At 48.1% G+C, this 21,483-nt stretch overlaps 1 protein-coding gene, 1 long non-coding RNA gene and 1 pseudogene across 7 annotated transcripts; 1 reads left to right on the top strand and 2 right to left on the bottom strand.

The window, feature by feature from the left end:
- Window positions 1-86: 86 nt before the first annotated feature.
- On the bottom strand, window positions 87-2,875 carry LOC120687601. 6 transcript variants are annotated; one of them, XM_039969619.1, is made up of 10 exons: window positions 2,564-2,875; window positions 2,196-2,286; window positions 2,062-2,123; window positions 1,828-1,918; window positions 1,642-1,728; window positions 1,472-1,525; window positions 1,188-1,372; window positions 1,011-1,093; window positions 713-813; window positions 120-570 (listed from the first exon to the last, which is right to left on the bottom strand). In XM_039969619.1, exons 2-10 carry the CDS (start codon window positions 2,247-2,249, stop codon window positions 352-354), a joined length of 936 nt encoding a protein of 311 aa, XP_039825553.1. In that variant the 5' UTR covers window positions 2,250-2,286; window positions 2,564-2,875; the 3' UTR covers window positions 120-351. The 6 variants fall into 6 exon arrangements, with proteins under 6 accessions (XP_039825552.1, XP_039825553.1, XP_039825555.1 ...); XM_039969621.1 differs by having other exon boundaries at window positions 2,049-2,123; window positions 2,564-2,861; XM_039969620.1 differs by having other exon boundaries at window positions 2,603-2,861.
- A 2,739-nt stretch (window positions 2,876-5,614) lies between these two features.
- On the top strand, window positions 5,615-21,149 carry LOC120691306 (annotated as a pseudogene).
- Window positions 12,556-13,227, bottom strand: LOC120691310. Its single transcript, XR_005682176.1, has 3 exons — window positions 13,068-13,227; window positions 12,927-12,976; window positions 12,556-12,826 (listed from the first exon to the last, which is right to left on the bottom strand). It is a non-coding gene; the product is annotated as an uncharacterized LOC120691310 (long non-coding RNA).
- Window positions 21,150-21,483: the final 334 nt, after the last annotated feature.

Below are 21,483 nucleotides of genomic sequence, written 5' to 3'. Positions count from 1 at the left end.
GTTGAATGCTAAAAACTTTTGCAACGTACGACAGGTAGAAAATACTGATAGTACATAGAACGTTGCCCTGCAATGTCGAGGAGCTATTGAATAATTCAGGCAATGTTCATTCAATCTGATGCTGGAAGTTCTCTGATCCATGTTTTAAACATCACAGTTCAAAAATATACCAACTCAAACAATACCTCCATCCATAAAAAATGAATACAGGAATCTGAGTATTTGATCTTGTTCCTCACTGATTCATAATGTGGCAAGTAGGCTGTCACCATCTACAGCTATAACGCATAAAAGATGAGTACAGGAATCCGAATCCGAAATATTTGTTCCTCATGATTCAGATTATGGCTGTCACCCTAAACCGCTATAGCTCTTCACGCTCGCCAGAACTTCTTCCTCTAACTTAACCAGTGTGCGGCAGAAGTCCTCAGCATCCTTGGCTGGTTCCTTGAATGTGAACCTGAACTCCTTCCAGTGGTATTGATGAGGGACATTACCCAGGCTGGCTCTTTCAGGGACTTTGGCGAGCACATCAAAACCATGGTGGTCCATGGAAAGCATGACCGCGTTCTAAAAGCAAAGACAGAGGATAATGGTCAATTGTACTGAACAAGTGGTAAGGTCATAATTTGAACGAAGCCTTGCAAGTAAGAAACTACAAGAGTATGCTATGCAACATTGCAATTTGTGCAGATATAAGAGAATCACTTACTCTTGTCAATACATTAAAATACTCAAAACAGAAAAGCATTAGTGCTCTCCTTCTCGAGTCACTTCGGTTGATACCATCAATAAGCTTCGCAGAGAAGGGCACTAGGAGGTAGAATATATAATTAGGAAATGAACATAGTGGTGCAAAATTGAAAAGGTGCAGAAACGATGATTGTTGAGATCAACCAATAAGTAGCACCCTAGTGTTACATATCTAGCTTAACATGTTATCTCCATGCAACATCCATTAAACGAAGATGCAGAGGTGAAAGAGCTTAACAATCAAGAAAACAGCTTACTTAGCAGATCTGGTTTTGGTGGTTCGAAGCTGTCTAACTCAATATTATGGCTGCTCCCAGAGGAATCTATGTAGACACATGAACTGCAAGGGAGATAGATTGCTTGCTGAAACTACGTGCATGAGTAATAAAAAAAGATTCCAAACATCAGAAAATCACCAGGGACATATTACAAACCTAATGTCAAATTTGAAGATGCTGTAGGAACTGTTCTCATTGAGTAGACTAAGGAGGCCCTCACTCCGTGATCTGCAGGTAGCACCCGCAGAAGACAATATTGCTGCCACTCCATGACTAGCTGCACTAGAAGCTTCATGTTCCTTCATAATAGCTTTCTTTAGGCTATCGACGATAATTGGAACCTTAAGCACAAAAATAGAGATTAATTGGCATCATTACTACCTGTAATAATAAGCAAGAAAGCATGTTCATCCCTACTAGAGACTTCAAAACATGTTTACCTTTGAGTCTTTCAGGCGCAGAACATCACCAGTCATAGCAACACGAGGACACATCTGCATACGACAAAAAGATCGATGTAATAAAATGTATACATATTTATAATAAATAGGAGAAATGCAAACAAGCAACAACATTGGTGTACTCTAAGTTGAAATTCAAAGAGGAGGACCTTATTCAGTGACTTCAGCAAGCTCACAACCCGACCCCGTATCGGACTGGACACCGCAAGAGAACCCCGCTCGTCGATTACAATGTTCTATATCCAACACAAGATTCCACACAAATAAAGCAATTTAATCATCACAGCAACTGATCGAACATCATACGTAAACGAAGAATAGTACTAAGGTTTTACAATGTTGTGCATGTCATTCTCAGGGACGATCAAGTAGGGCGTGCCCTTCTGGATCATGTAGTGCACCCTCGACGTGTAAATCTCCTCCTTGCTGCCCAAGAGCACCCCCAACCAAGACCAATCAAACCAAAGAACTTAGAACTGTTGCCGTTCCCAGACTTATTCGCAAAAGGCACAAATACAGGGATGACACGGCACAAACGTATGAATCGAGAGAGTACCGGGTGTACACACCTTCCCTTGGCATCGGCCTTGATAGTGTTGAGGTGCGCTTCCCAACCGGCAGCCAAGATGTTCTGCAAAAGCAGGGTGCCGAGGCAAGTCAGAGCAAGAACAGCAGTAGGTGATAAGGGAGCAGCAAGCAGTACCCGGCACTTGTGGGTGATGGATAGCGCGGTTGATTTGATCTTCGGTGCAGCCATGGCCAGTGGTGGAACCAGTATTCAAACCGGGGTAGTCCTGACCAAAATTTTCAACATGCAATTCGGTATAATCCAATGCACAATACGGTATACAAGTACGAAATATGCATACAAACATAAATTAACTAAACACACGGTACACATAGCACAAATATTTTTAGAAACTTGCATACATTACAATAAATAGTTCTAAGATATGGTCTTAACGTTCTTCATGCCCTCTCAAGTCCCAACACTAGCAGTAGCAGATACTAACATCCAATTTACATATCAGGCGAAAATGAATTGAAAAGAGAGGTGAAATTAGAGCTCACCACTGAATGAGATGAGAGAGACGAAGACGGCGAACTGACCGGCGCCCTGGCCGCAGCGATTGTCGGCCGAATCCCTAGCTCCGGCCGTCCGGCGGCTGCTTGGCACTCCAAGGCGGGGCCGCGAGGGAGAGCAGGGAAGCAGGGAAGCAGCCACCGGCGCGAGCGGAGCAGCTGTAGCAGGATAGCGGGAAGGGTCCGCGGAGGTGCGGAGGCCGGAGGGCGGGCGCGGGGCGGCGGCGCTTCAGCGGCGCCTGGGAAGAGGAGGCGCGGTGAGGAGGTCGCGAACTCGCGATGCGCCTCTCTCGCAGATATATTTTGGGCCGTTGGTGGGCTATTTGCTTATTTCTTGAGTTTGGGCCATACTATCATTTTTTTAGAAAAAAAGTCTACTTTGCCTCCCTCAACTATCGCAAAAAGATGATTTTTCTCGCTCAACTGCAAAACCGGATATCCAACCTCCTCCAACTATCAAAACTGTTTGTTTTACCTCCCTCGATAGTTTTATAGCGGTTTTACATTTTTCTCCCTTACATCTTTTTTCATCCAATTGAGGCAGTAAACGTGGTTCAAAAATAATAAAAATTGGCATAGTGGTAGAGGAGAGTATAAAGAACCTAATTTTGCAATGTTTAAACCTAAAACAATTTGTAACATACTATTTTAAAGAAAGAAAGAATTCAAAATTTATTGAATTTTAAGGCATCGAGATGAGCTTCATCCGACAAAATTTGAATTGCATGACACATATTAAAGGTACATCAATAGGAAATTTTTGTGAGTATAAGTTTTGTAGTAAAGTTTATTATGAAGGGTCAAATTTGAGCCAAATTAATAATTTTATTTATTTTCAGATAATTTAAATATACTCAAGAATTTGCATATGTATAAATCAAATATGAAAATAAATAAAAAAAGATCAAATTTGACTCAAATTTGAAAGTTTCTAAGAAACTTAAATTTTTTCTATAGAATGTGTACTCCAAAAATTCTCTAATTATGCACCTCTAATATGTATCACATGGTTCAAATTTTGTCAAATATGGAGCTCATCTTGATGCTTTAAAATTCAATGAAGTCTGAATTCTTTCTTTCTTCAAAATTTCAAATTTCAATTTTGCTTGAGTTTCAACTTCAAAAAGTTTGTGTTCTCTATATTCTTCTCTACCATTATACCAATTTTCATGATTTTTTATCCACATTTGCTATCTCATTGAGTGCAAAAGGAGAGAAGGAAAAAATCTATGAAAAAAATGTAAAAAACTACTTGTAAAACCGCCAAGGGAGGCAAAACAAACGGTTTCGATAGTTCGAGGAGGACTTTTGCGATAGTTGAAGGAGCTAAAGTAGACTTTTTCCTTTTTTTTAGCCAGCTTCAGTAGTCCAGGTCTCTGGATCCGCCACTGGCCATACCCTCCACCTAAAGCGTGCGCAAGTGCTCAACGAAATATTACTGATGAGGTGGGAGCTCGGTAGGGCAATAGACAGAGAGCTGTGGAGTGGTGATTGGAAGCGGCGCAGCCGTCTCCGACTCGTCTGGTCTCAGATTCAGTTGTGAAGTAAAATATTGTAGCAGCTGGCGGCCAGGTCTCGCCGCCATCGATGGATATCTCAATATCTGTGTCGGTTGGACGTGCCAACGTTGTTAACATGTCCAGGGCAGTCCCAATCTAGATTTTATCATGGAGTCTAAGTATATTTATAGTTTTTTATTTATAGTTTTTTTTGATGTGGCACCCTAATTATTGAAGAGAGAAGGAAAAAAAAAGATTTGGTTTCTAGATAAGACTTCAAGTCTACGTGTGCTTCAATGCCAAAAAAATCAGAAAGATTTCTATTATGGAGGGGACGCGGAGTTCATGAATCTTGTGATGGAAGAAAAATAATAAATAGTTTTATGTATAAAAACTACTATTCCATATTTTATATTGGGAAGTATAATTTCTTATAATGAAGTCTTTGAGATTTAAGACTCAACTAGTGGAGTCTGACAGACGCAATTGAAAGCGGCGCAGCCGTCTCCGACTCGTCAGTCTCAGATTCGGTTGTGAAGCAAAACACTATAGCAGCTGACGGCCTAGTCTTGCAACCATCGATGGACATCTAATATCTGTGTATGTTGGACGCGCCAACGCTGTTAGTGGGTTAAGAGGACGGCTGCGAAGTGAAACACTTGGCTGGATGAGGAATATGTTGGTACGCAGGCTGCTAAGCCGCTACTTGGAGGCCTAGACCCATTTTATCACTCAATTTTCTAAAACAATAATTTATCAAATTTAAGGATATGAGAATTTTAAAAGGACAAATTAAAGATTAAAAACATTACATCCAGAGCTTAGAAAATTGAAAGATATCTAGGTGCCAATGTGATTAGCAATGTATGCGGCAATTGGTCCATCAGCCACATGACAATTACTTTCAATGCCCATCTATTTGAACACTGTACCAGGGGCGGAGCCAGCGTGCCATTGGAGCAAAGAGAAAGGAGGAGGAGAAGAGGAGGGAAAGGAGAAAGAAGAAGAGTGAGGACGAGGAATGAGCCCCCTAGGTGTTTGGGCTGGCTCCACCACTGCACGGTACATAGACAATTGTTTTCAATGTCCATCTATTTAAACACGGTATAGAGACAATTGCTTTTGATGCCCATCTATTTGAACACGGTACGGAGAGTCAGAAATGGTTACGAACTCCAAAGGGTTTGCATTGAAACGGTTGCGGCTCTTTCTACAATTGACAAGTTGCAAACGACTCGTACATTTAGCACTGGCCGACTTGTGTTGCTAAATTGCTACTCTGGAGTCTGTATGCAAACTTTCTTTGTGGTCTCTGAATCTTGACCACCTGATGCTGATAGTGAATGTCAAGATTCAGCGCTCGCACTTGATGCAAGCACGCAACATTGGGGTTCGGCCAGTCTAGTGAATGTTGTAGGAGTACATACACTAGATGCTTTGACCAAAGTAATATGGTAAAAAAAATTCAAAAAATCGTTAATACTTGGAATACAAAACGTGCACGAATCCAGATGCAAACTTCAAAGGCTAATCATGACCGTCGCAGTATATAAACGTCCCAGGCCAATTACCAGGGGTAACAAACAACGCAACACTCGCGCACACATATCTCCGGCGGTAGTACTAGCGCCGCCGCCTGTTCCTCGCCTCGCGCAGTCGCATCTGATCAGGTTGCGGCGATGGAGGGCGACGGCGGCCCGGCGGTCGGCATCGACCTGGGCACGACGTACTACTGCATGGCCGTGTGGCGGAACGACCGCGGCGAGGTCATCCCCAACGACCAGGACAACCTCCTCACGCCGTCCTGCGTCGCGTTCGCCAGCGCCGCGAGGCTCGTCGGCGACGCGGCCGTGAACCAGGCCGCCCTCAACCCCGCCAACACCATCCACGGTGAGAACGAAACTCTGTGCTTGTTGGGTTCTCAGCCTTTTAGTAGCCCAAACAAGGTGCATGCACGAAGGTAACTCTTAGTAAAATGGCAGAGTTTCGCATTTATGTCATAATACGTGTCGAGTACAGGTTAGTTATGGGGTATTTATACCCCAAACCTTTGTTATATAATGACCTCAATACCCTCACCTGTCCAGAATATTCTACGAATATTCCGGTCCGGTGGTCTTTTTATAGGTTGAAAAATACAAATTGTCTACTCTATTTGATTCGTGCATGGCACGCTATCCCGAAGGTTGCCAGTGACCTTCGGACTCGCGCCGGACCTTCGGGAGCCTTCTCCAACCTCCGGAGGATCGCCCAGGCTACGAACCTTCGGAGGGATCTTCGGGCTTTTTGGACCTTCGGCCTCTTCTGGTGACCTTCGGGTGCCTCCGCCGACCTTCAGGCTGGAAGGGGACCTTCGATCGTCAGCACCCTTCAATACCTTCAGCCGTCGTCTTGCAGTCTGGGGCAACCTCCGGCACATGCGGTGGTAATCCCCAACAGTAGCCCCTCGCGGGCGAGGGCCGACTCCGACGGGCCGGACCCTCGAAGTCTTTATCACTTGCAACGTAAGGGATGAGCCGAAGGTAGTTTTGTATACGTGTCAGCCTCTCGTTGGATGGCGTTTGGTATTCTTCTCGATTTTACCATTGCTGTTACTGTTCACTTTCACCCCACTATATAAGGTGGGGGTGTCGCTTTCACACCTTTAGCGAAGCTCTGCCGATTTTTTAAGTTTTTGGCTTCGAGCTGTTGGATTTGGTAACTTGGATTTGTGATTTGTGAATCGGAAGATCTTCGCTTCGTCTTCATTGCCTGTGAGTTTTTTTTAAATCAAGGTTGTGCATCTTCGCAGGGATGGCCAGGGTAAAGCAAACAGCTAAAGACATAACCGAAGGTGCTGCTTCGTCCGAGGAGGCGGAGCATCTTTCGGAGGAAGAAGAATCGTTGTCCGGCGTTGATGCCGATCCTTCGGAGCTGATGAGGAAAGGGAACCCCCCCGACTCTGAGGTTCGGACCTTCGCTCATGTCCGCGGCTCTTATCGAGTCGTATGTTGAGTGGGGGTACTTTCCTGCGGGAGTTTGCCGCCCACCTCAAGGCGAGGAGACGCCAGATACCCAGGATGGGGAGTGTGTGGTGTTTCGCGACTTCTTTGTCGCTGGGCTTCGGTTCCCTCTTGACCCGAAGGTCCCGGAAATTTTTTCACTGTTTAAGGTGAAGATTCATCAGCTAACACCCAACGCGTTCGTGACGCTCTCAAAATTTTACTGGGCTGTGAAGTCTTTCGGAGGGCCCATTTCGGTCAACACTTTATGCCGCCTCTATGAGCTTCATCCTCAGGGCCGTAAGGTTAGATTCGAAGATGAAGATGATGCTTTCAGTGCTCAGAGTGGATGCTGCACCTTCGTTCCCCGAAGGTCGAATCGGTCCCAGAAGATTGAGCGTTTGCAATTGTCGAACTGCCAGAAGAATAGGTGGGACGATGACTGGGCGCAATTTTGGTTTTACACCAAGGTTGCATTCCCTATTTCTGGAGATTCGTCCGAAGTTTGCTACCCACTGGCCTCGAAGGTGAACCTTGTTGAGCATACTAGCAAGGCTAATTTTCGGAGAGCGGCGGATGGGTACAAGGATTGCCTTGACGCATTTGCGACGGTTGTTGGGCTGATATCAGGGAGAGATTTGATTGAAGAGTTTGTCTGTGCCAAGATTTGGCCTTTGTCTGCTAGGTGGGAACCCAACTCTTTTACTAGAGTTAAGGTTCGCATGTCGAAGGAGGCGCTTCCTTTCCCGAGGTTGGAACTGGTTAAGCCGCCTGGTTTGGATGACGAGGCGATTGTGGCGGAGGTTGAGCGCAGAGCAGGAGAGCTTGCCGGGCTGTACCTGGCAAAGGAGTACGACTCCCTTGCTACTTGCGGCTTGGGGAATATCCATGTGAACCGATCTTTGGTCGTGATGGGCGTGAAGTATGTTGATCGGGAGGAGCCCAGGAAACCGGAAAGGAGGGGAAAGGGAGCTTCGAGTGAAGAGCCCGCCGCTAAGAAAAGAAAGATTTCTACCGCGGAGGCTGGCTCATCGAAGGTTGCCCCGAAGGTTTTGGCGACAAAGCCGCCCCGACCTCCTCCGAAGTTTGCATCGAAGAAAGGTAACCGCTTCACCCGGTACCTTCGAGGTGTTTCTAGTAGTGAGATGTGTAGCGAGTCTTTTTTTACGGGAGTTAGAGGAGACTATTAGTCTTTCTCCCCTTCGTGGTGAACCTATGGAGCTTTATCTTGACCAGTTTGGGTCACTTCTTTCAGGCCCTGATAGTGTTGGCGACGTGGTGGTGAAGCTTAACCCGTCGAGGAGCGCAAGCTTGAGAAGTGTTAGCTTGTTGGATTTTGAGGACGAGGGTGCTACCATAGACCCTACTGTTCCCACTGATGCGGCTGGTGCTAGGTCGACCCCTGCGCCTTCGAAGGTTACTGCTGCACTGGTTGTAACTACTAGTGCGCAGAATTTTGAGGCTGCGCCTGAGCCTGCGAAGGTTGCTGCCGCATCGACTGCGACTACCGGTGCACAGACTTCGGAGGCGGCAGGCAAGTCTGGCGAGAAGGATGATGAAGCCGCTGGCGCTGATACCGCTACTGCTGCTGAAGCTGCGGCCAAGGCCCGCAGAGGTTCTGCAAGGTCGGCAGCCGCACTGATGTTGGAGGACTCTCGTGATGAAGGGCAATTTTCCTTCAATGATCTAGGTGGGATTTTACTACCCCGACCTGTTAATTTCCAAGGTCCTGATATTGACCCTTATCTTCCTTGGGTTCGTGAAGTAGATGTTGCCACAATGATGGCGACGCTAAACCACGAGATCGAGTTGGGGTCCGTGGAGGTTTCTCTGCCTTCGCAGACTGCCTCAGTCGAGGATGGGCAACTGTTGGAGAAAGAATATTTTGATGTTGAAGGTAACTCTCCTGTTTTGATGACATGTGCGTGGTAAATTGTCTAATGTTCGTGCTTTTGCAGCTTTTCAGAAGGAGTTAGAAGGTTACGGGACTGGAGACCTTGGCCGAGTGGTGGCGGCAATGAACGCGAAGGCTCTTGTTGCAGGCAGGGTTTTGCTCCGGAGAGTGAAAACTGAGTCTGACATGATGCTCGAAGGTTCTGCTGAGAGGATGAGGCTTGCAGCTGAGAACGAGCGTCTGAGGAGTGAGATTGTCACGCTCCAGAATCTTGATGACCTTCGCAAGAAACAAAACGAGGATCTTGAGGAGAAGGTTAAGCGCCAAGATGTCGTGATTGATGAGGCGCAGAAAGAGCTAGACTTGCGAGAGAGAACCATCGAAGGTTTGCGGCAAGAGATTGTGAAGGCGGTTGACCATGCGAAGAATGCTCAAAGCCTTGCTGCTAAACTTTCAGTTGATTGTGCCAAAAAGGATAAATTGATTGAAAGGCTGCAAGAGGAAGCTGAAGAGAATGCGCATATATTAACTGACGCATCTTGTGAGATTAATGAGAAGAGTGATGCTATCTACGAGGCTTACAAGAATGCTCTGGTGACCTTCAGTTCTGAACCTGAGCCTCTGGTGAGGTCCGAAGGTCTGGGTGTTTCTGGCTTGCTGGATTGGATGCTCCAGGAATTTTTCTGTCCTTGGGAACATCTTGACAGATATTTCTGATAACTCTGCTGTTGTCTCATGTGAGAATGCTTTTGCGTTGCTTGAACATGAAGGTTGTCAGGACATGGTAAAGGTTGTTGATAGTGGGTATCAGTTCCCCGAAGCTTCGAAATTGAAGAATTGCTCCAGCCGCATTCAGGCTGTGAAAAGGGCTTTTCTGCGAAGGTTCTAGATGACAGCTGGGCGCCAAGTTCTGCGGGACACGGCTCGCCAGCGCCTCGAAGAGGTTAGGGTGGTATTCTTTGTTTGGTTTGTTTATTGATCCATTTCTAACTGTTTGCTTTGCAGTCCAGGAGAGCTCGTGAAGCCGCGAAGGATGTTATCAACGAAGGCGCGGAGCCTGGAGAAGTTCCTAGCACATTGGGCCAAGTTGGAGCCGATCATGAGGAGGAAGATAACCCGAAGGTTTAGGACCTTAGTTTTTATGAAGTGAACTTGATATTTTTGTGATATGAACTCTGATGTAAACATTCCCACCCTGGCCAGGCTGTTGTGCCGGCAGATCGAACAATATCTGTGGCGCCGCTTCGAGTTGGACGCGACGACATTGCTGTGCTCTGGACGGATTGGGAGCAGTTTAGCTTCGCTAACCCGGATGCGAGTGTCGCCGAATTTTTGAATGCTAGTGGTGCTAGGAGCATCTGAACTATGTTTGAACTGTAGTGTTGCTGGTGAGAATACTTTGGTGGTTGATGTAAATGATTGCTGCTACTATGTTTTCTTTATTTTAGCGGCTTTGTGCACTCGTTTTGAGAGTGACTTTTGTTTTGGGGCTTCGGTTGCGGAGCCTTTGGAAAAACGTCTCCCGAACCCTGCTCATGCAGGCCGTAGACATGCGAAGGTTTTGGGGGCCTCTATAGCCGCAGGATTATTTTTGGAAAAAAACGCCGCCCCCCCACGTTGCGCATGCTGCTTAGAGTTGCGAAGGTTTTTCGGGTGAAAATGTTTGATCGACCGCATGCTTTGAGTGGCATGGGCAGATTTTTATTTTCTAGGAAAAAAAGTCTCCCCCCCACCTTGCGCATGCTGCTCAGAGCTGTGACTGTTCTTGGGGTTTGGCTTTGAATAAGTGACCGCATGCTTTAAGTGGCATGGGCAGGTTTTTGCTTTTGGAGAAAAAACGTCTCCCCCCACCTTGCGCTTGCTGCTTAGAGCTGCGAAGGTTTTTAGGGTGTGGCTTTGAATAAGTGACCGCATGCTTTAAGTGGCATGGGCAGGTTTTTGCTTTTGGAGAAAAACGTCTCCCCCCACCTTGCGCTTGCTGCTTAGAGCTGTGAAGGTTTTTAGGGTTTGTCTTTGAATAAGTGACCACATGCTTTAAGTGGTATGGGCAAATTTTGTTTTTTGAGAAAAAACATCTCCCCCCACCTTGCGCTTGCTGCTTAGAGCATGCGAAGGTTTTTAGGGTTTTTGGTGCTTGTTGCCTTTTAGTTTTAGGGCGTAAGCGTGTTGGCTTCGACAGTGGGTCGACAGCCCCTTCCCCTTTTGTGCTTGTTGCACCTTAGTTTTGGGGCGAAGATGTTTTGGCTTCGGCGCTGGGCCGATGGCCCCTTGCCTTTTAGTGCTTGTTGCACCTTAGTTTTGGGGCGAAGGTGTTTTGGCTTCGGCACTAGGCCGATAGCCCCTTGCCTTTTAGTGCTTGTTGCACCTTAGTTTTGGGACGAAGGTGTTTTGGCTTCGGCGCTAGGCCGATAGCCCCTTGTCTTTTAGTGCTTGTTGCACCTTAGTTTTGGGGCGAATGTGTTTTGGCTTCGGCGCTAGGCCGATAGCCCCTTGCCTTGAGAATGAAGGTCGTAACCTTGTTTTAGATAAGTATGCTGGGCTCGAGAGGGAAGCGAGCCTGGCTGACTTAATTTTTCAATTTAGATCGAGCGATTGTTGAAGTTCGCAACTTTAACATTGCTTCGACTGTCGAGAGCTTCGGACATAGGGGGGAACATTTTCATTCATATGATGAAATTTACAAGGGTCCGCCTCATTAAAAATCTCACCTCCGTGATGGAGTCCCCTTTTGTGAGGAAAAGAGTACGGCCCGAAGCTTTGGAAGAAAAAGAAACATAAAAAGATTCCTAATGAGTCCGGAGCTGCTTATAGATTTGCAGTCCGACCCTTTTTACAGTTGACTAAACGTAATACTTTTTGAGGCTGTCAACATTCCATGAATGTGACAGCTCATTGCCTTCGGAGTCGGCCAAATGGAATGACCTAGGTCTTTTGCTGGAGATTACAAGGTATGGGCCGTCCCATTTTGGTTCCATTTTTCCTGCGTTTTCTGTGTTTGGCTTGCGCTTGAGGACCCAATCTCCCACGGAGATGTTCTTCCTGACCACTTTCTTGTCCCTCCATTTGGTGGTTTCTTTTTGATATTTGCTTAGGTTGGAGGCTGCTTGTAGAATGTCGAGTTCTATAAGTTCTGTTTCATCCGAAGGTTCGTTGCCTTCGGGTGCGGAGGTTGCCCTTAGGCTTTTGTTTTTGAGCTCTTCTGGGCTCGTGGCTTCGGCACCGTACAGTAGCCTGAATGGAGTGAATTTTGTGGCTCTTGTTTTTGACGTGTTGTGAGACCAAATAACCTTCGGGAGTTCATCTACCCCATTTGCCTTTCTTTTAATCGAATAAGCATTTCTTGATGCCTATGAGGATGACGCCATTAGCGCGTTCCACAGCCCCGTTGGATTGGGGGTGGTAAACCAAGGTGAACATGAGTTTGGTTCCGATGCTTCGGCAAACATCTTTAAGGCTTCGTTTGGATGTTGGTATTGGGGCTGAGGAATTGCATTGGGCTAGCAATGCCAAAGCTGGGTGGAAATGGAAATACTCTTCAATGCCAATGCTGTTGTTTGGATGCATTTGCAATTGATAGTTAGAATCAAGGGCATCAGTCAATTCCAATTCCTGTTTGGATGCACAGATTGTTGAATTGTACAATTGGAGGAGTTTGACCAATTTACATGTGCTGTACATTTATGCAAATGTACTTTTTCATAACTTGTGCATATATTGGAATGATTTCAAATATACATTATAATAAAATTTATATACAGTATGCATATTCTGAAAAATGGCATAAATATGCAAAAAAATAATAAAAAAACAGCTTTGGTCTTATTGCATCCCAATTCTTGACTACTTTGGTCTTGCAGCAAGCTGCTGTCTTGTTAGCCTACATAGTACACAAACATACATATATCAGCTAACAAAAAAATAGATACAGCAAGAAAAACATCATGGCATACAACGAGACACATCAATGCTTCACATACCTTCAATCGGCCAAAGCAGCAACCCAGTTCGCTTGTTGGTGTGAAGGTCCCTAGAAAATCCAAGCAACAGATTAGGGTTAGGGTTCCAATCAGGCAAATCAGGGGCAGCGGAGGCGGAGATTGGGGGCGGTGAAGCCGTACCTGTGGAAATGACGGGGAGGTGGAGGCTGGGGATGCGGCGCCGGCCGGCAGCGGAGGCCTCTCTTGTCGCCCTTTCTCCCGATCGGTCTGGGAACGAGATGGTGTAGAAGTGAGAAGGGAAAAGGGCGGAGGCTTGCCAGAGATGCAAGAGCACGAGGAGGAGGGCCGGACGCAGCACACCTGCGGCGAAGACGGGGTCGGCGGAGGCGAGGGTGACCACCGGCAGCGGAGGCGGCCTCCCTCTGTCTCCCTTCCGCGGTTCCCCCTAAGCCCGCAGTCTTTTTTTCGCGAAGTGAAGCGGTACGATGGGGAGGAGGGCGCTCGATTCAGAGGAAAACGGAGGCGGGGGGGGCTCTGAATTGTGGGCGGGCTGGCGGCAGTGTTCGCCAATGCCCGCGGTATTCGTTTGCAATTCCGTTCGCCAATGCCGAACTCTTCCAAACAGCTGTATTGGGGGCTGGTTAATGCCAATTCCAAATTCTAGCCCTCAATACCAACTTCCAAATGGGGGCTGAAGGTTTGTGAGTCGAACTGTTTGCCGTTGTCTACCGTGAGCTCCTTCGGTACGCCGAATCTGCATATGATGTTTTGCCAGAAGAATTTTCGGACTGCTTCGGAGGTTATGTTTACTAGAAGCTTAGCTTCGACCCATTTAGTGAAGTATTCAACAGCCACAACTGCGAACTTGTAGTTTCCTTGGGCTGTGGGTAGAGGTCCTACAAGGTCCATTCCCCACCGTTGGAGGGGCCAGGCGGGAGCTATCAGTTGCAGAGGCTCCGAAGGTCTGTTTGATTTTGGGCCAAGCTTTTGACAAGCTTCGCAAGTTTTGACAACTTTTTCAGCATCTTTCAGCGCAGACGGCCAGAAGAAACCTTGCCTGAATGCCTTGGCCACTACAGGTCTGATGCCTATGTGAGATCCGCAGATGCCAGCGTGGATCTCTTTCAGGAGCTCGATGCCCTGAGCAGTTGGGATGCATTTCAGCCAAGGGGTTACTACCCCTGACTTGTATAGCTCGCCTTGTAAAATGACATAGCCTCTTGCTCTTTGAGAGAGCCTTTTCTCTTCTCCTTTATCCGAAGGTTCGTAATGTCCCTGAAGGTATGCCATGATGGGCGCCCTCCAATCTTCGCTGAAGATTGTGTTGATTCCGATTTCTTTCTTCGGTCTGGTCGAAGGTGTAGAGATTTCCTCAAAGAAAACATCTGGTGGAAGTTGTTGCTTTCTGGCTACTGCTTTTGCGAGCCTATCAGCTTCGTCATTTTGAGCACGTGGAATATGGATGATCGTGAAACCCCTGAAGTGTTTTTCCATTGCTCTGACTATTTCCAGATACTGGATAAGCTCGAGTTTTCTTGCTTCGGACTCTTTTTCTATGTGGTCTGCTATGACCTTCGAGTCTGTTTTGATGACACAGTGTTGATGCCCAAGTGCTTTCATTTTTCGAAGTCCGAGCAGAAGAGCTTCATACTCGGTTGTGTTGTTTGTCGAAGGTGCGGATTGGTCGAAGTTAAGACGTGCCGCGTATCTTATTTTAGCTCCCGAAGGTGATTCGAGGATTGCTGCAATGCCGACACCTTCATTCTGCCAAGCTCCATCACAGTAAACTGTCCGTGTTTCTGTGGGCTCTTCTTGTTGAGCTTCGGGGGATGTCCAATCTGCTATGAAATCTGCCAGGACTTGGGATTTGATTGCTGTCCTTTTTTCAAAGTCGACTACCAGTTATGACAGTTCCGAAGCCCATTTTGCTATCCTTGGCGAAGCTTCTCTATTGTGCAATAAGCCGTGTAGAGGTTGATCGGAGATGGCTATGATCCTGTGAGCCTCGAAGTAGTGGCGAAGCTTGTGGGAGGCCATGATAACCGCATAGGCTATCTTTTCAAGTTCTGAGTAGTGAAGTTTTGATCCAGCCAGAGCTTCGGATGCAAAGAACACCGGGTATTGTTTGCGAGTGCCATTTGTTTCTCTTTCGGCCACCAGTGCCGTGCTAACAACTTTTTGAGAAGCTGAAGTGTAGAGCAAGAGTACTTCCTTTGGGTCCGGGGAAGTTAATTTTGTCATGTTCTGAAGGTATTCTTTGAGGGAGCTGAAAGCTTCCCTTTGTTGTTCGCCCCATTCAAATTTCTGGGAGCTTCGGAGGACTTTGAACAACGGTAAGCTTCGATCTGCTGAGCGTGGGATGAATCTGTTTAGGGCAGCGATTATGCCCGTGAGTTTTTGCACATCCCTTATTGACTGTGGCTCTTCCATGTTGTTGAGGGCTGTGATTTTGTCTGGGTTAGCTTCGATGCCTTTGGTTGATACCAGGCATCCTAAGACCTTGCCCTTGTGGACCCCGAATACACATTTCTCAGGATTAAGACTCAGGTTAGCCTTCCGAAGGTTCGCGAAGGTTTCTGCAAGATCTGATATGTGATCTCGTCGCGCTGCGCTGATGACGACGATGTCGTCAACATAGGCTAAAATGTTTCTTTTTAACTGTGACTCTATGACTTTGGAGGTCATTCTTGAAAATGACTGGCCCGCATTTTTTAGACCATCGGGCATTCTTACAAAGCAGTAAGTGCCAAAGGGGGTTATGAAGCTTGTTTTCTCTTCATCCTCCGTTCGCATCCAAATCTGGTGATATCCAGAGAAGCAATCCAAGAGTGACATTAGCTGACTATTTGCAGCATCGTCAACTATTTTGTCAATTCGTGGAAGAGGGAAATCGTCTTTTGGACAGGCTTTGTTTAGATCTGTGAAGTCTATGCACATTCTCCATTTACCATTTTTCTTCTTGACGGGCACAGTGTTTGCGAGCCAAGTCGGATACTTGACCTCGCGGATGACCTTCACGTCGAGTAGGCGTTGTACCTCCACTTTGATTGCGGCGGCCTTTTCATCGGACATCTTTCGAGGTTTTTGCTTTTTGGGCTTGACATCGGGTCTGATGTCAAGACGATGTTCAACTATGTCTCTACTGACTCCCGAAGGTCACTTGCTAACCAAGCGAACACATCTTTGTTTTTGTTCAGGAAGTCGAGCAGTTCTTTTTCTTCTTCTTCGGATAGTGTTGCACTTATTGTGACAACCTTATCCGGTAAATGCTTGTCTAGGGGCACCCTTTTAACCTCACACCCTTCATCGAAGGTTACTTTCTCTTTGTTGGGCTTCGCAGCTAGCGGGCTTTTGTCAGCTTCGAGGGCATGGACATTTCTCTGCCCCGGAGCTACCCCTCTTTCTATGTCTCTGGCAAGCTGTTGGTTGCCACGTACGGTGATGATGCCTCTTGAAGCTGGAATTTTCATGCACAAGTACAGTTGGTGCACAACTGCTTCAAATTTGTTGATAAGTCCCCGGCCAAAGATCGCAAGGTAGGGGTAGTTCATTTCGACGACGTCGAAGGTTACGTGTTCTGTTCTTGGGTTGTTGGTGTCACCGAAGGATACAGGGAGTGAGATTTTTTCGAGGGCCTCGACCCTTTTCCCACCGAATCCTATTAGCGGGATCTCGGCTGGCTGGAGGAGGTTTCTATCGATATTCGTTCTGTCGAAGGTGCTTGAGAAGATTATGTCGGCGGAGCTGCCAGTATCGACCAGTATTTTTCTGATGGTCCATCCTTGAATATTAGCTTCGATGACCATTGCATCGGTATGTGGATAGCTGTTAAGGCTCATATCTTTCTCTGAAAAGGTTATTGGCATGTGGGACCAATGGGTTTTCTGTGCCGGGCCATCAACAAGGATGTTGTTGACTTGTCTGAAGTAGTCCCTGCGCTGCCTCTTATTTTGGAACTCTAGGGTAGAGCCTCCGGAAATGGGCATGATCATGCCGAAGGATGGTAGTGCAGATGTTTGCGAAGCTTGTGAGCCTTGTGGTTCTTGTTTTGGAGGAGGGCCTGGAGGAGGCAGAGGTAGCTCTTCCTGAGCCTGCTGCTGGCTCGGGGGCGGAGGTAAGGGTAGCGGCTTGGGATAAGCTTGTGGTTGAGGTGGCCAGTTGTTTGGGTATGGGTTATAAGTGAATGCTAGTGTGGGTTGGTAAGTTGGGTTGTATACATTGGGTGTAGGTGGGAACGGCGGAGCCGAAGGTCCTGACCATGCTGTGTGGCTGACCAGTTTGACTTTTTTCTCCTCTTCCATTCATTCAAGTGTTTTCTTTTTCTCTGGGCAAAAGTTGGTTGTATGGTCTGAATCACTGCCGTGAAAATGGCAGAATATCTTTTTGGGTCCATTCGAAGGTCCCCGGCCTTTTCCGCGACCACGACCGCGGCCTCGGCCCTTGTATCCTGAATGGTTACGACCCTAATTGTTGTGCTGACTTTCGGGGGATTTGTTTGGGGGAGTTATGAATGAGTCCTGTTCCTGGTCAGGGCTGGTCTCTTGCGAAGGTTCCACAGGAAACACGAACTGTGGGTTTTTGTTTTTGTAATTCTAGTTGTTTTTTTCAGCTTGCCTCATTATCCTTCGCTGTTCAACCCTTCGTCTGTGGTCTGCATCTGACCTGGCGTATTTTTTTGCTTCAGCATAGAGGTCGCTGAGCGTTTTGGGTGGCTCCCTAGACAGATGCGAAGCTAACTGTCCAGGCGATAGACCAGCGATGCACTTGGCGATTGCGTCTTTTTCAGGGAAGTTTGGTATCTGGGCTTTCTTCTGCACGAACCTTCGGAAATAATCATAGATGGGTTCTTTGTCTCCTTGGAGCCAGTGGAAGTTTTCTATGGTGTTCGAGTCGAGTCGCCCGAAGCCTTGGAAGTCTTGTCTGAGCTTCGCCTTTAGCTGAGGCCAACTTGTGATGGAACCCGCAGGTTGATGGGAGTACCAGTTTGCTAGTGGACCTTCGTAGGCCATGATGAAGGATTTTGCCATGATAGGGTCATTGCCACCAGCCAAAGCTATGGTAGCTTCGTAAGCCATGATAAATTGGGTTGGATCTTCCGATCCGTTGTACCTGGGAGCTGGGTTGGTTTGTGGCCCAACGGCCATGGTGTATGCTGCAGTGCTGCGGAAAGTGGCGAGTTTGAGTCAAAGGTGCCGGCCGAAGGTGGGACATAGTTTCCTTGGAGGGTATTGGTGGTTTGGATGTTGTATATCTCATACTGATGGGGGGCTCCTCGCGGAGGTTGCTGCTCATGATTGGTCTGCGCGCTTGCGCATTCTTTCTCCATCCTTTCAATCTCTGCTTGCATGGTTGCTACTTTGCACTTGGCTTTGGCCAGTTGGTTTGCACGGTTCAGCGCATTCTGTTGGACTGCCAATTGTTTGGCGAGGGTCTCTTTCTGCCTTTCCAGGGCCTGGAGCTGGAGGCTCAGGGTGGTGAACTCATCTTGGGTGGACCCCGAAGGATCTGGGCCTTCGGGAATTCCGTTGGGTGGTTTATTGTCGTTTGGTGGAGGTTGCGTAGTGTTGTTTTCCTTGATGGTTCGGGAACCATTTTGGGTGTCATCCACGGGGCGTTCGGTAGGCTTTCTCTTTGTTTGTGCCATCGGGGGTTGGTTTTCGAGCTGGGAACACGGTGGGCGCCCTTGTTGGGTTCTCAGCCTCTTAGTAGCCCAAACAAGGTGCATGCACGAAGGTAACTCTCAGTAAAATGGCAGAGTTTCGCCTTTATGTCATAACACGTGTCGAGTACAGATCGGTTAGGAGGTATTTATACCCCCAACCTTTGTTACATAATGACCTCAATATCCTCACCTGCCCAGAATATTCTACGAATATTCCGGTCCGATGGTCTTTTTACAGGTTGGAAAATACAAATTATATACTCTATCCTATTTATGCACGGCACGTTATCCCGAAGGTTGCCAGTGACCTTCGGACTCGCGCCGGACCTTCGGGAGCCTTCTCCAACCTCCGGAGGATCGCCCAGGCTACGAACCTTCGGAGGGACCTTCGGGCTTTTTGGACCTTCGGCCTCTTCTGGTGACCTTCGGGTGCCTCCGCCGACCTTCAGGCTGGAAGGGGACCTTCGATCGTCAGCACCCTTCAATACCTTCGGCCATCGTCTTGCAGTATGGGGCAACCTCCGGTACATGCGGTGGTAATCCCCAACAGCGCTTTCGTTGCGTTTGTTTGTGTGACTTTCTGCATGCCGCCGAGGTGTTCGTGAATGATACTATTCATCAGATACTAGTATAGGAAGAAGAGTCAGCGCAATGCAACGATGGCTGCCCAACACAGATGGCCGATCTGAGTCAGGTCACCTGACGAGAACGTTCGTCCCGTTGCCGGCCATGAACTGCCTGTTCATATTTTTGCCATTATTTTTCCAACAAATTAAATGAACCACTGGTTTAGTGGAGCAGGTTTTCGTCTTGTATGTGATCGTTTAGTTTCCCAAAGCACTTTGAAAATTTTCCATTTAATTCTTGCATGCCGGTACTTGCATTTCCAAAAACACGAAAACAAAAGATATTCTGGTAATTAAAATGTCAAGAGCTTGTTTTTCTAATTCTTCTGCTACTTTAAGTAAGTTATTATATGCACTTGATTGATGTGTAATCTCTCACAGATGTGAAGCGACTGATTGGCCGAAGATTTAGCGACGAGATTGTCCAGGAAGACATCAAGCTGTGGCCTTTCAGAGTCGTCGCGGGTCGCCAGGACCGGCCAATGATCGTGGTCCAGTACAAAGGCGAGGAGAAGCAGTTCTCCGCCGAGGAGATCTCCTCCATGGTGCTGGCAAAGATGAAGGAGACAGCGGAGGTCTACCTCGAGGCGACGGTCAAGCACGCCGTCATCACCGTCCACGTCTACTTCAACAACTCGCAACGCCAGCCGCCAGGCCACTATTGACGCCGGCACCATCGCCGGCCTGAACGTGATGAGCATCATAAACGAGCCCACGGCCGCTGCCATCGCGTACGGCCTTGACAAGATGCCAAGCGGCGACGGAAGCAGGACGGTGCTCATCTTCGATCTCAGCGGTGGCACCATGGACGTCTCCCTCCTGAACATCGATCCCGGCGTGGATATAGACATGGCGCTGTTCGACGTCAAGGCCATCGCCGGCGACACCCACCTCGGCGGCGCGGATTTCGACAACGAGATGGTCAAGCACTTCCTGCGGGAGTTCATAAGGAAGCACAAGAAGATGGACGTCCGGAGCAACCCAAGGGCGCTCCGGCGGCTCAGGGCCGCCTGTGAGCGGGCGAAGCGGCTGCTGCCTTCCACGAGCCAGACCAGCATCGACATCGACTCGTTCCACGACGGCATCGACTTCTACGCGACCATGACGCGCTGCCGTTTCGAGGAGCTGAACAAAGGCCTCTTCGGCAGGTGCGTGGAGGCCGTGGAGAAGTGCCTCCGCGACGCCGCGGTGGACAAGAGCAGCATCGACGACGTCGTCCTCGTGGGCGGCTCCACCCGCATCCCCAAGGTGCAGAGCATGCTCCGGGACTTCTTCGGTGGCGGCAAGGAGCTCTGCCGGGGCATCAACCCCGACGAGGCCGTGGCGCACGGGGCCGCGATCAAGGCCGCTGCCCTCCGCAGCGGCGCCGGCCGCCAGAAGATGCGGGAGCTGATGCTCGTCGACGTCACGCCGCTCTCGCTCGGGGTGGAGACAACGGGAGGCGCCATGACGGTGCTGATCCCGAGGAACACCACCGTCCCGGCGAAGAAGGAGCGGCTCTTCTCCACGTGCTCCGACAACCAGGACAGCGTGCTCGTCAGGGTGTACGAGGGTGAGCGAGCGAGCACCAGGGACAACTACCTGCTCGGCAAGTTCGAGCTCGCCGGCATCGCCCCGGCGCCGAGGGCGGCGCCCCGGATCGTCGTGACCTTTGATGTCGACGAGAATGGCGTGCTGAACGTGTCCGCGGAGGACAAGACGACCGGGCAGAAGAAGGAGATCACCATCTCCAGCGACAGGGGCCTGCTGAGCAAGGAGGAGATCGACCGCATGGTGCTGGAAGCGGAGGGGTACAAGGCGGAAATGAAGGAAGCTGGGGCCAAACGCCAAAGAGCGGCCTAGGACTACTTGAGAGCTAGGTGCACGCTGTGGTTCTGGAAGCAAATCCTAGTGTTTACCCTGGAGTGGCAGAAGCGTGGCACAGTGGTGGTTTTGTTAATTGTGGATGACGCTTGGATTTGCTTATGCAGTGGATGACGCTTGGATTTGCTTATGCATGGTCGTAGCCTATGCCGTTGTATCTTTTTTTGTTTCAGGGATCATGATGGCTTAATTTTATGCAGGAATTATGTTATCCTTCTATATATCCCTTGGATTTCCACTCATTTGAAAAAAAAATATTTTCAAGTGGGGAATAGTTCGTGTGCTTTGTAAATACAGTGCTGTCTTTTCTGTGGTCAGGTGATTGCTACCCGAAATTTCGCGAAATTCGCTGATTTCGGCCCCCTCCGAAATCTGGAAATTTCGGAAATAATAATTTAAATATATTTTAAAGTATTTTAAAAATAGTCTAAATTTCACGAAATTC

The sequence above is a fragment of the Panicum virgatum genome, chromosome 9N (genome assembly GCF_016808335.1).
Source record: "Panicum virgatum strain AP13 chromosome 9N, P.virgatum_v5, whole genome shotgun sequence".
Taxonomy (NCBI): Eukaryota; Viridiplantae; Streptophyta; class Magnoliopsida; order Poales; family Poaceae; genus Panicum; species Panicum virgatum.
Note: the sequence above shows the minus strand (reverse complement) of the source record. Positions and strands in the feature narration are given on the sequence as shown.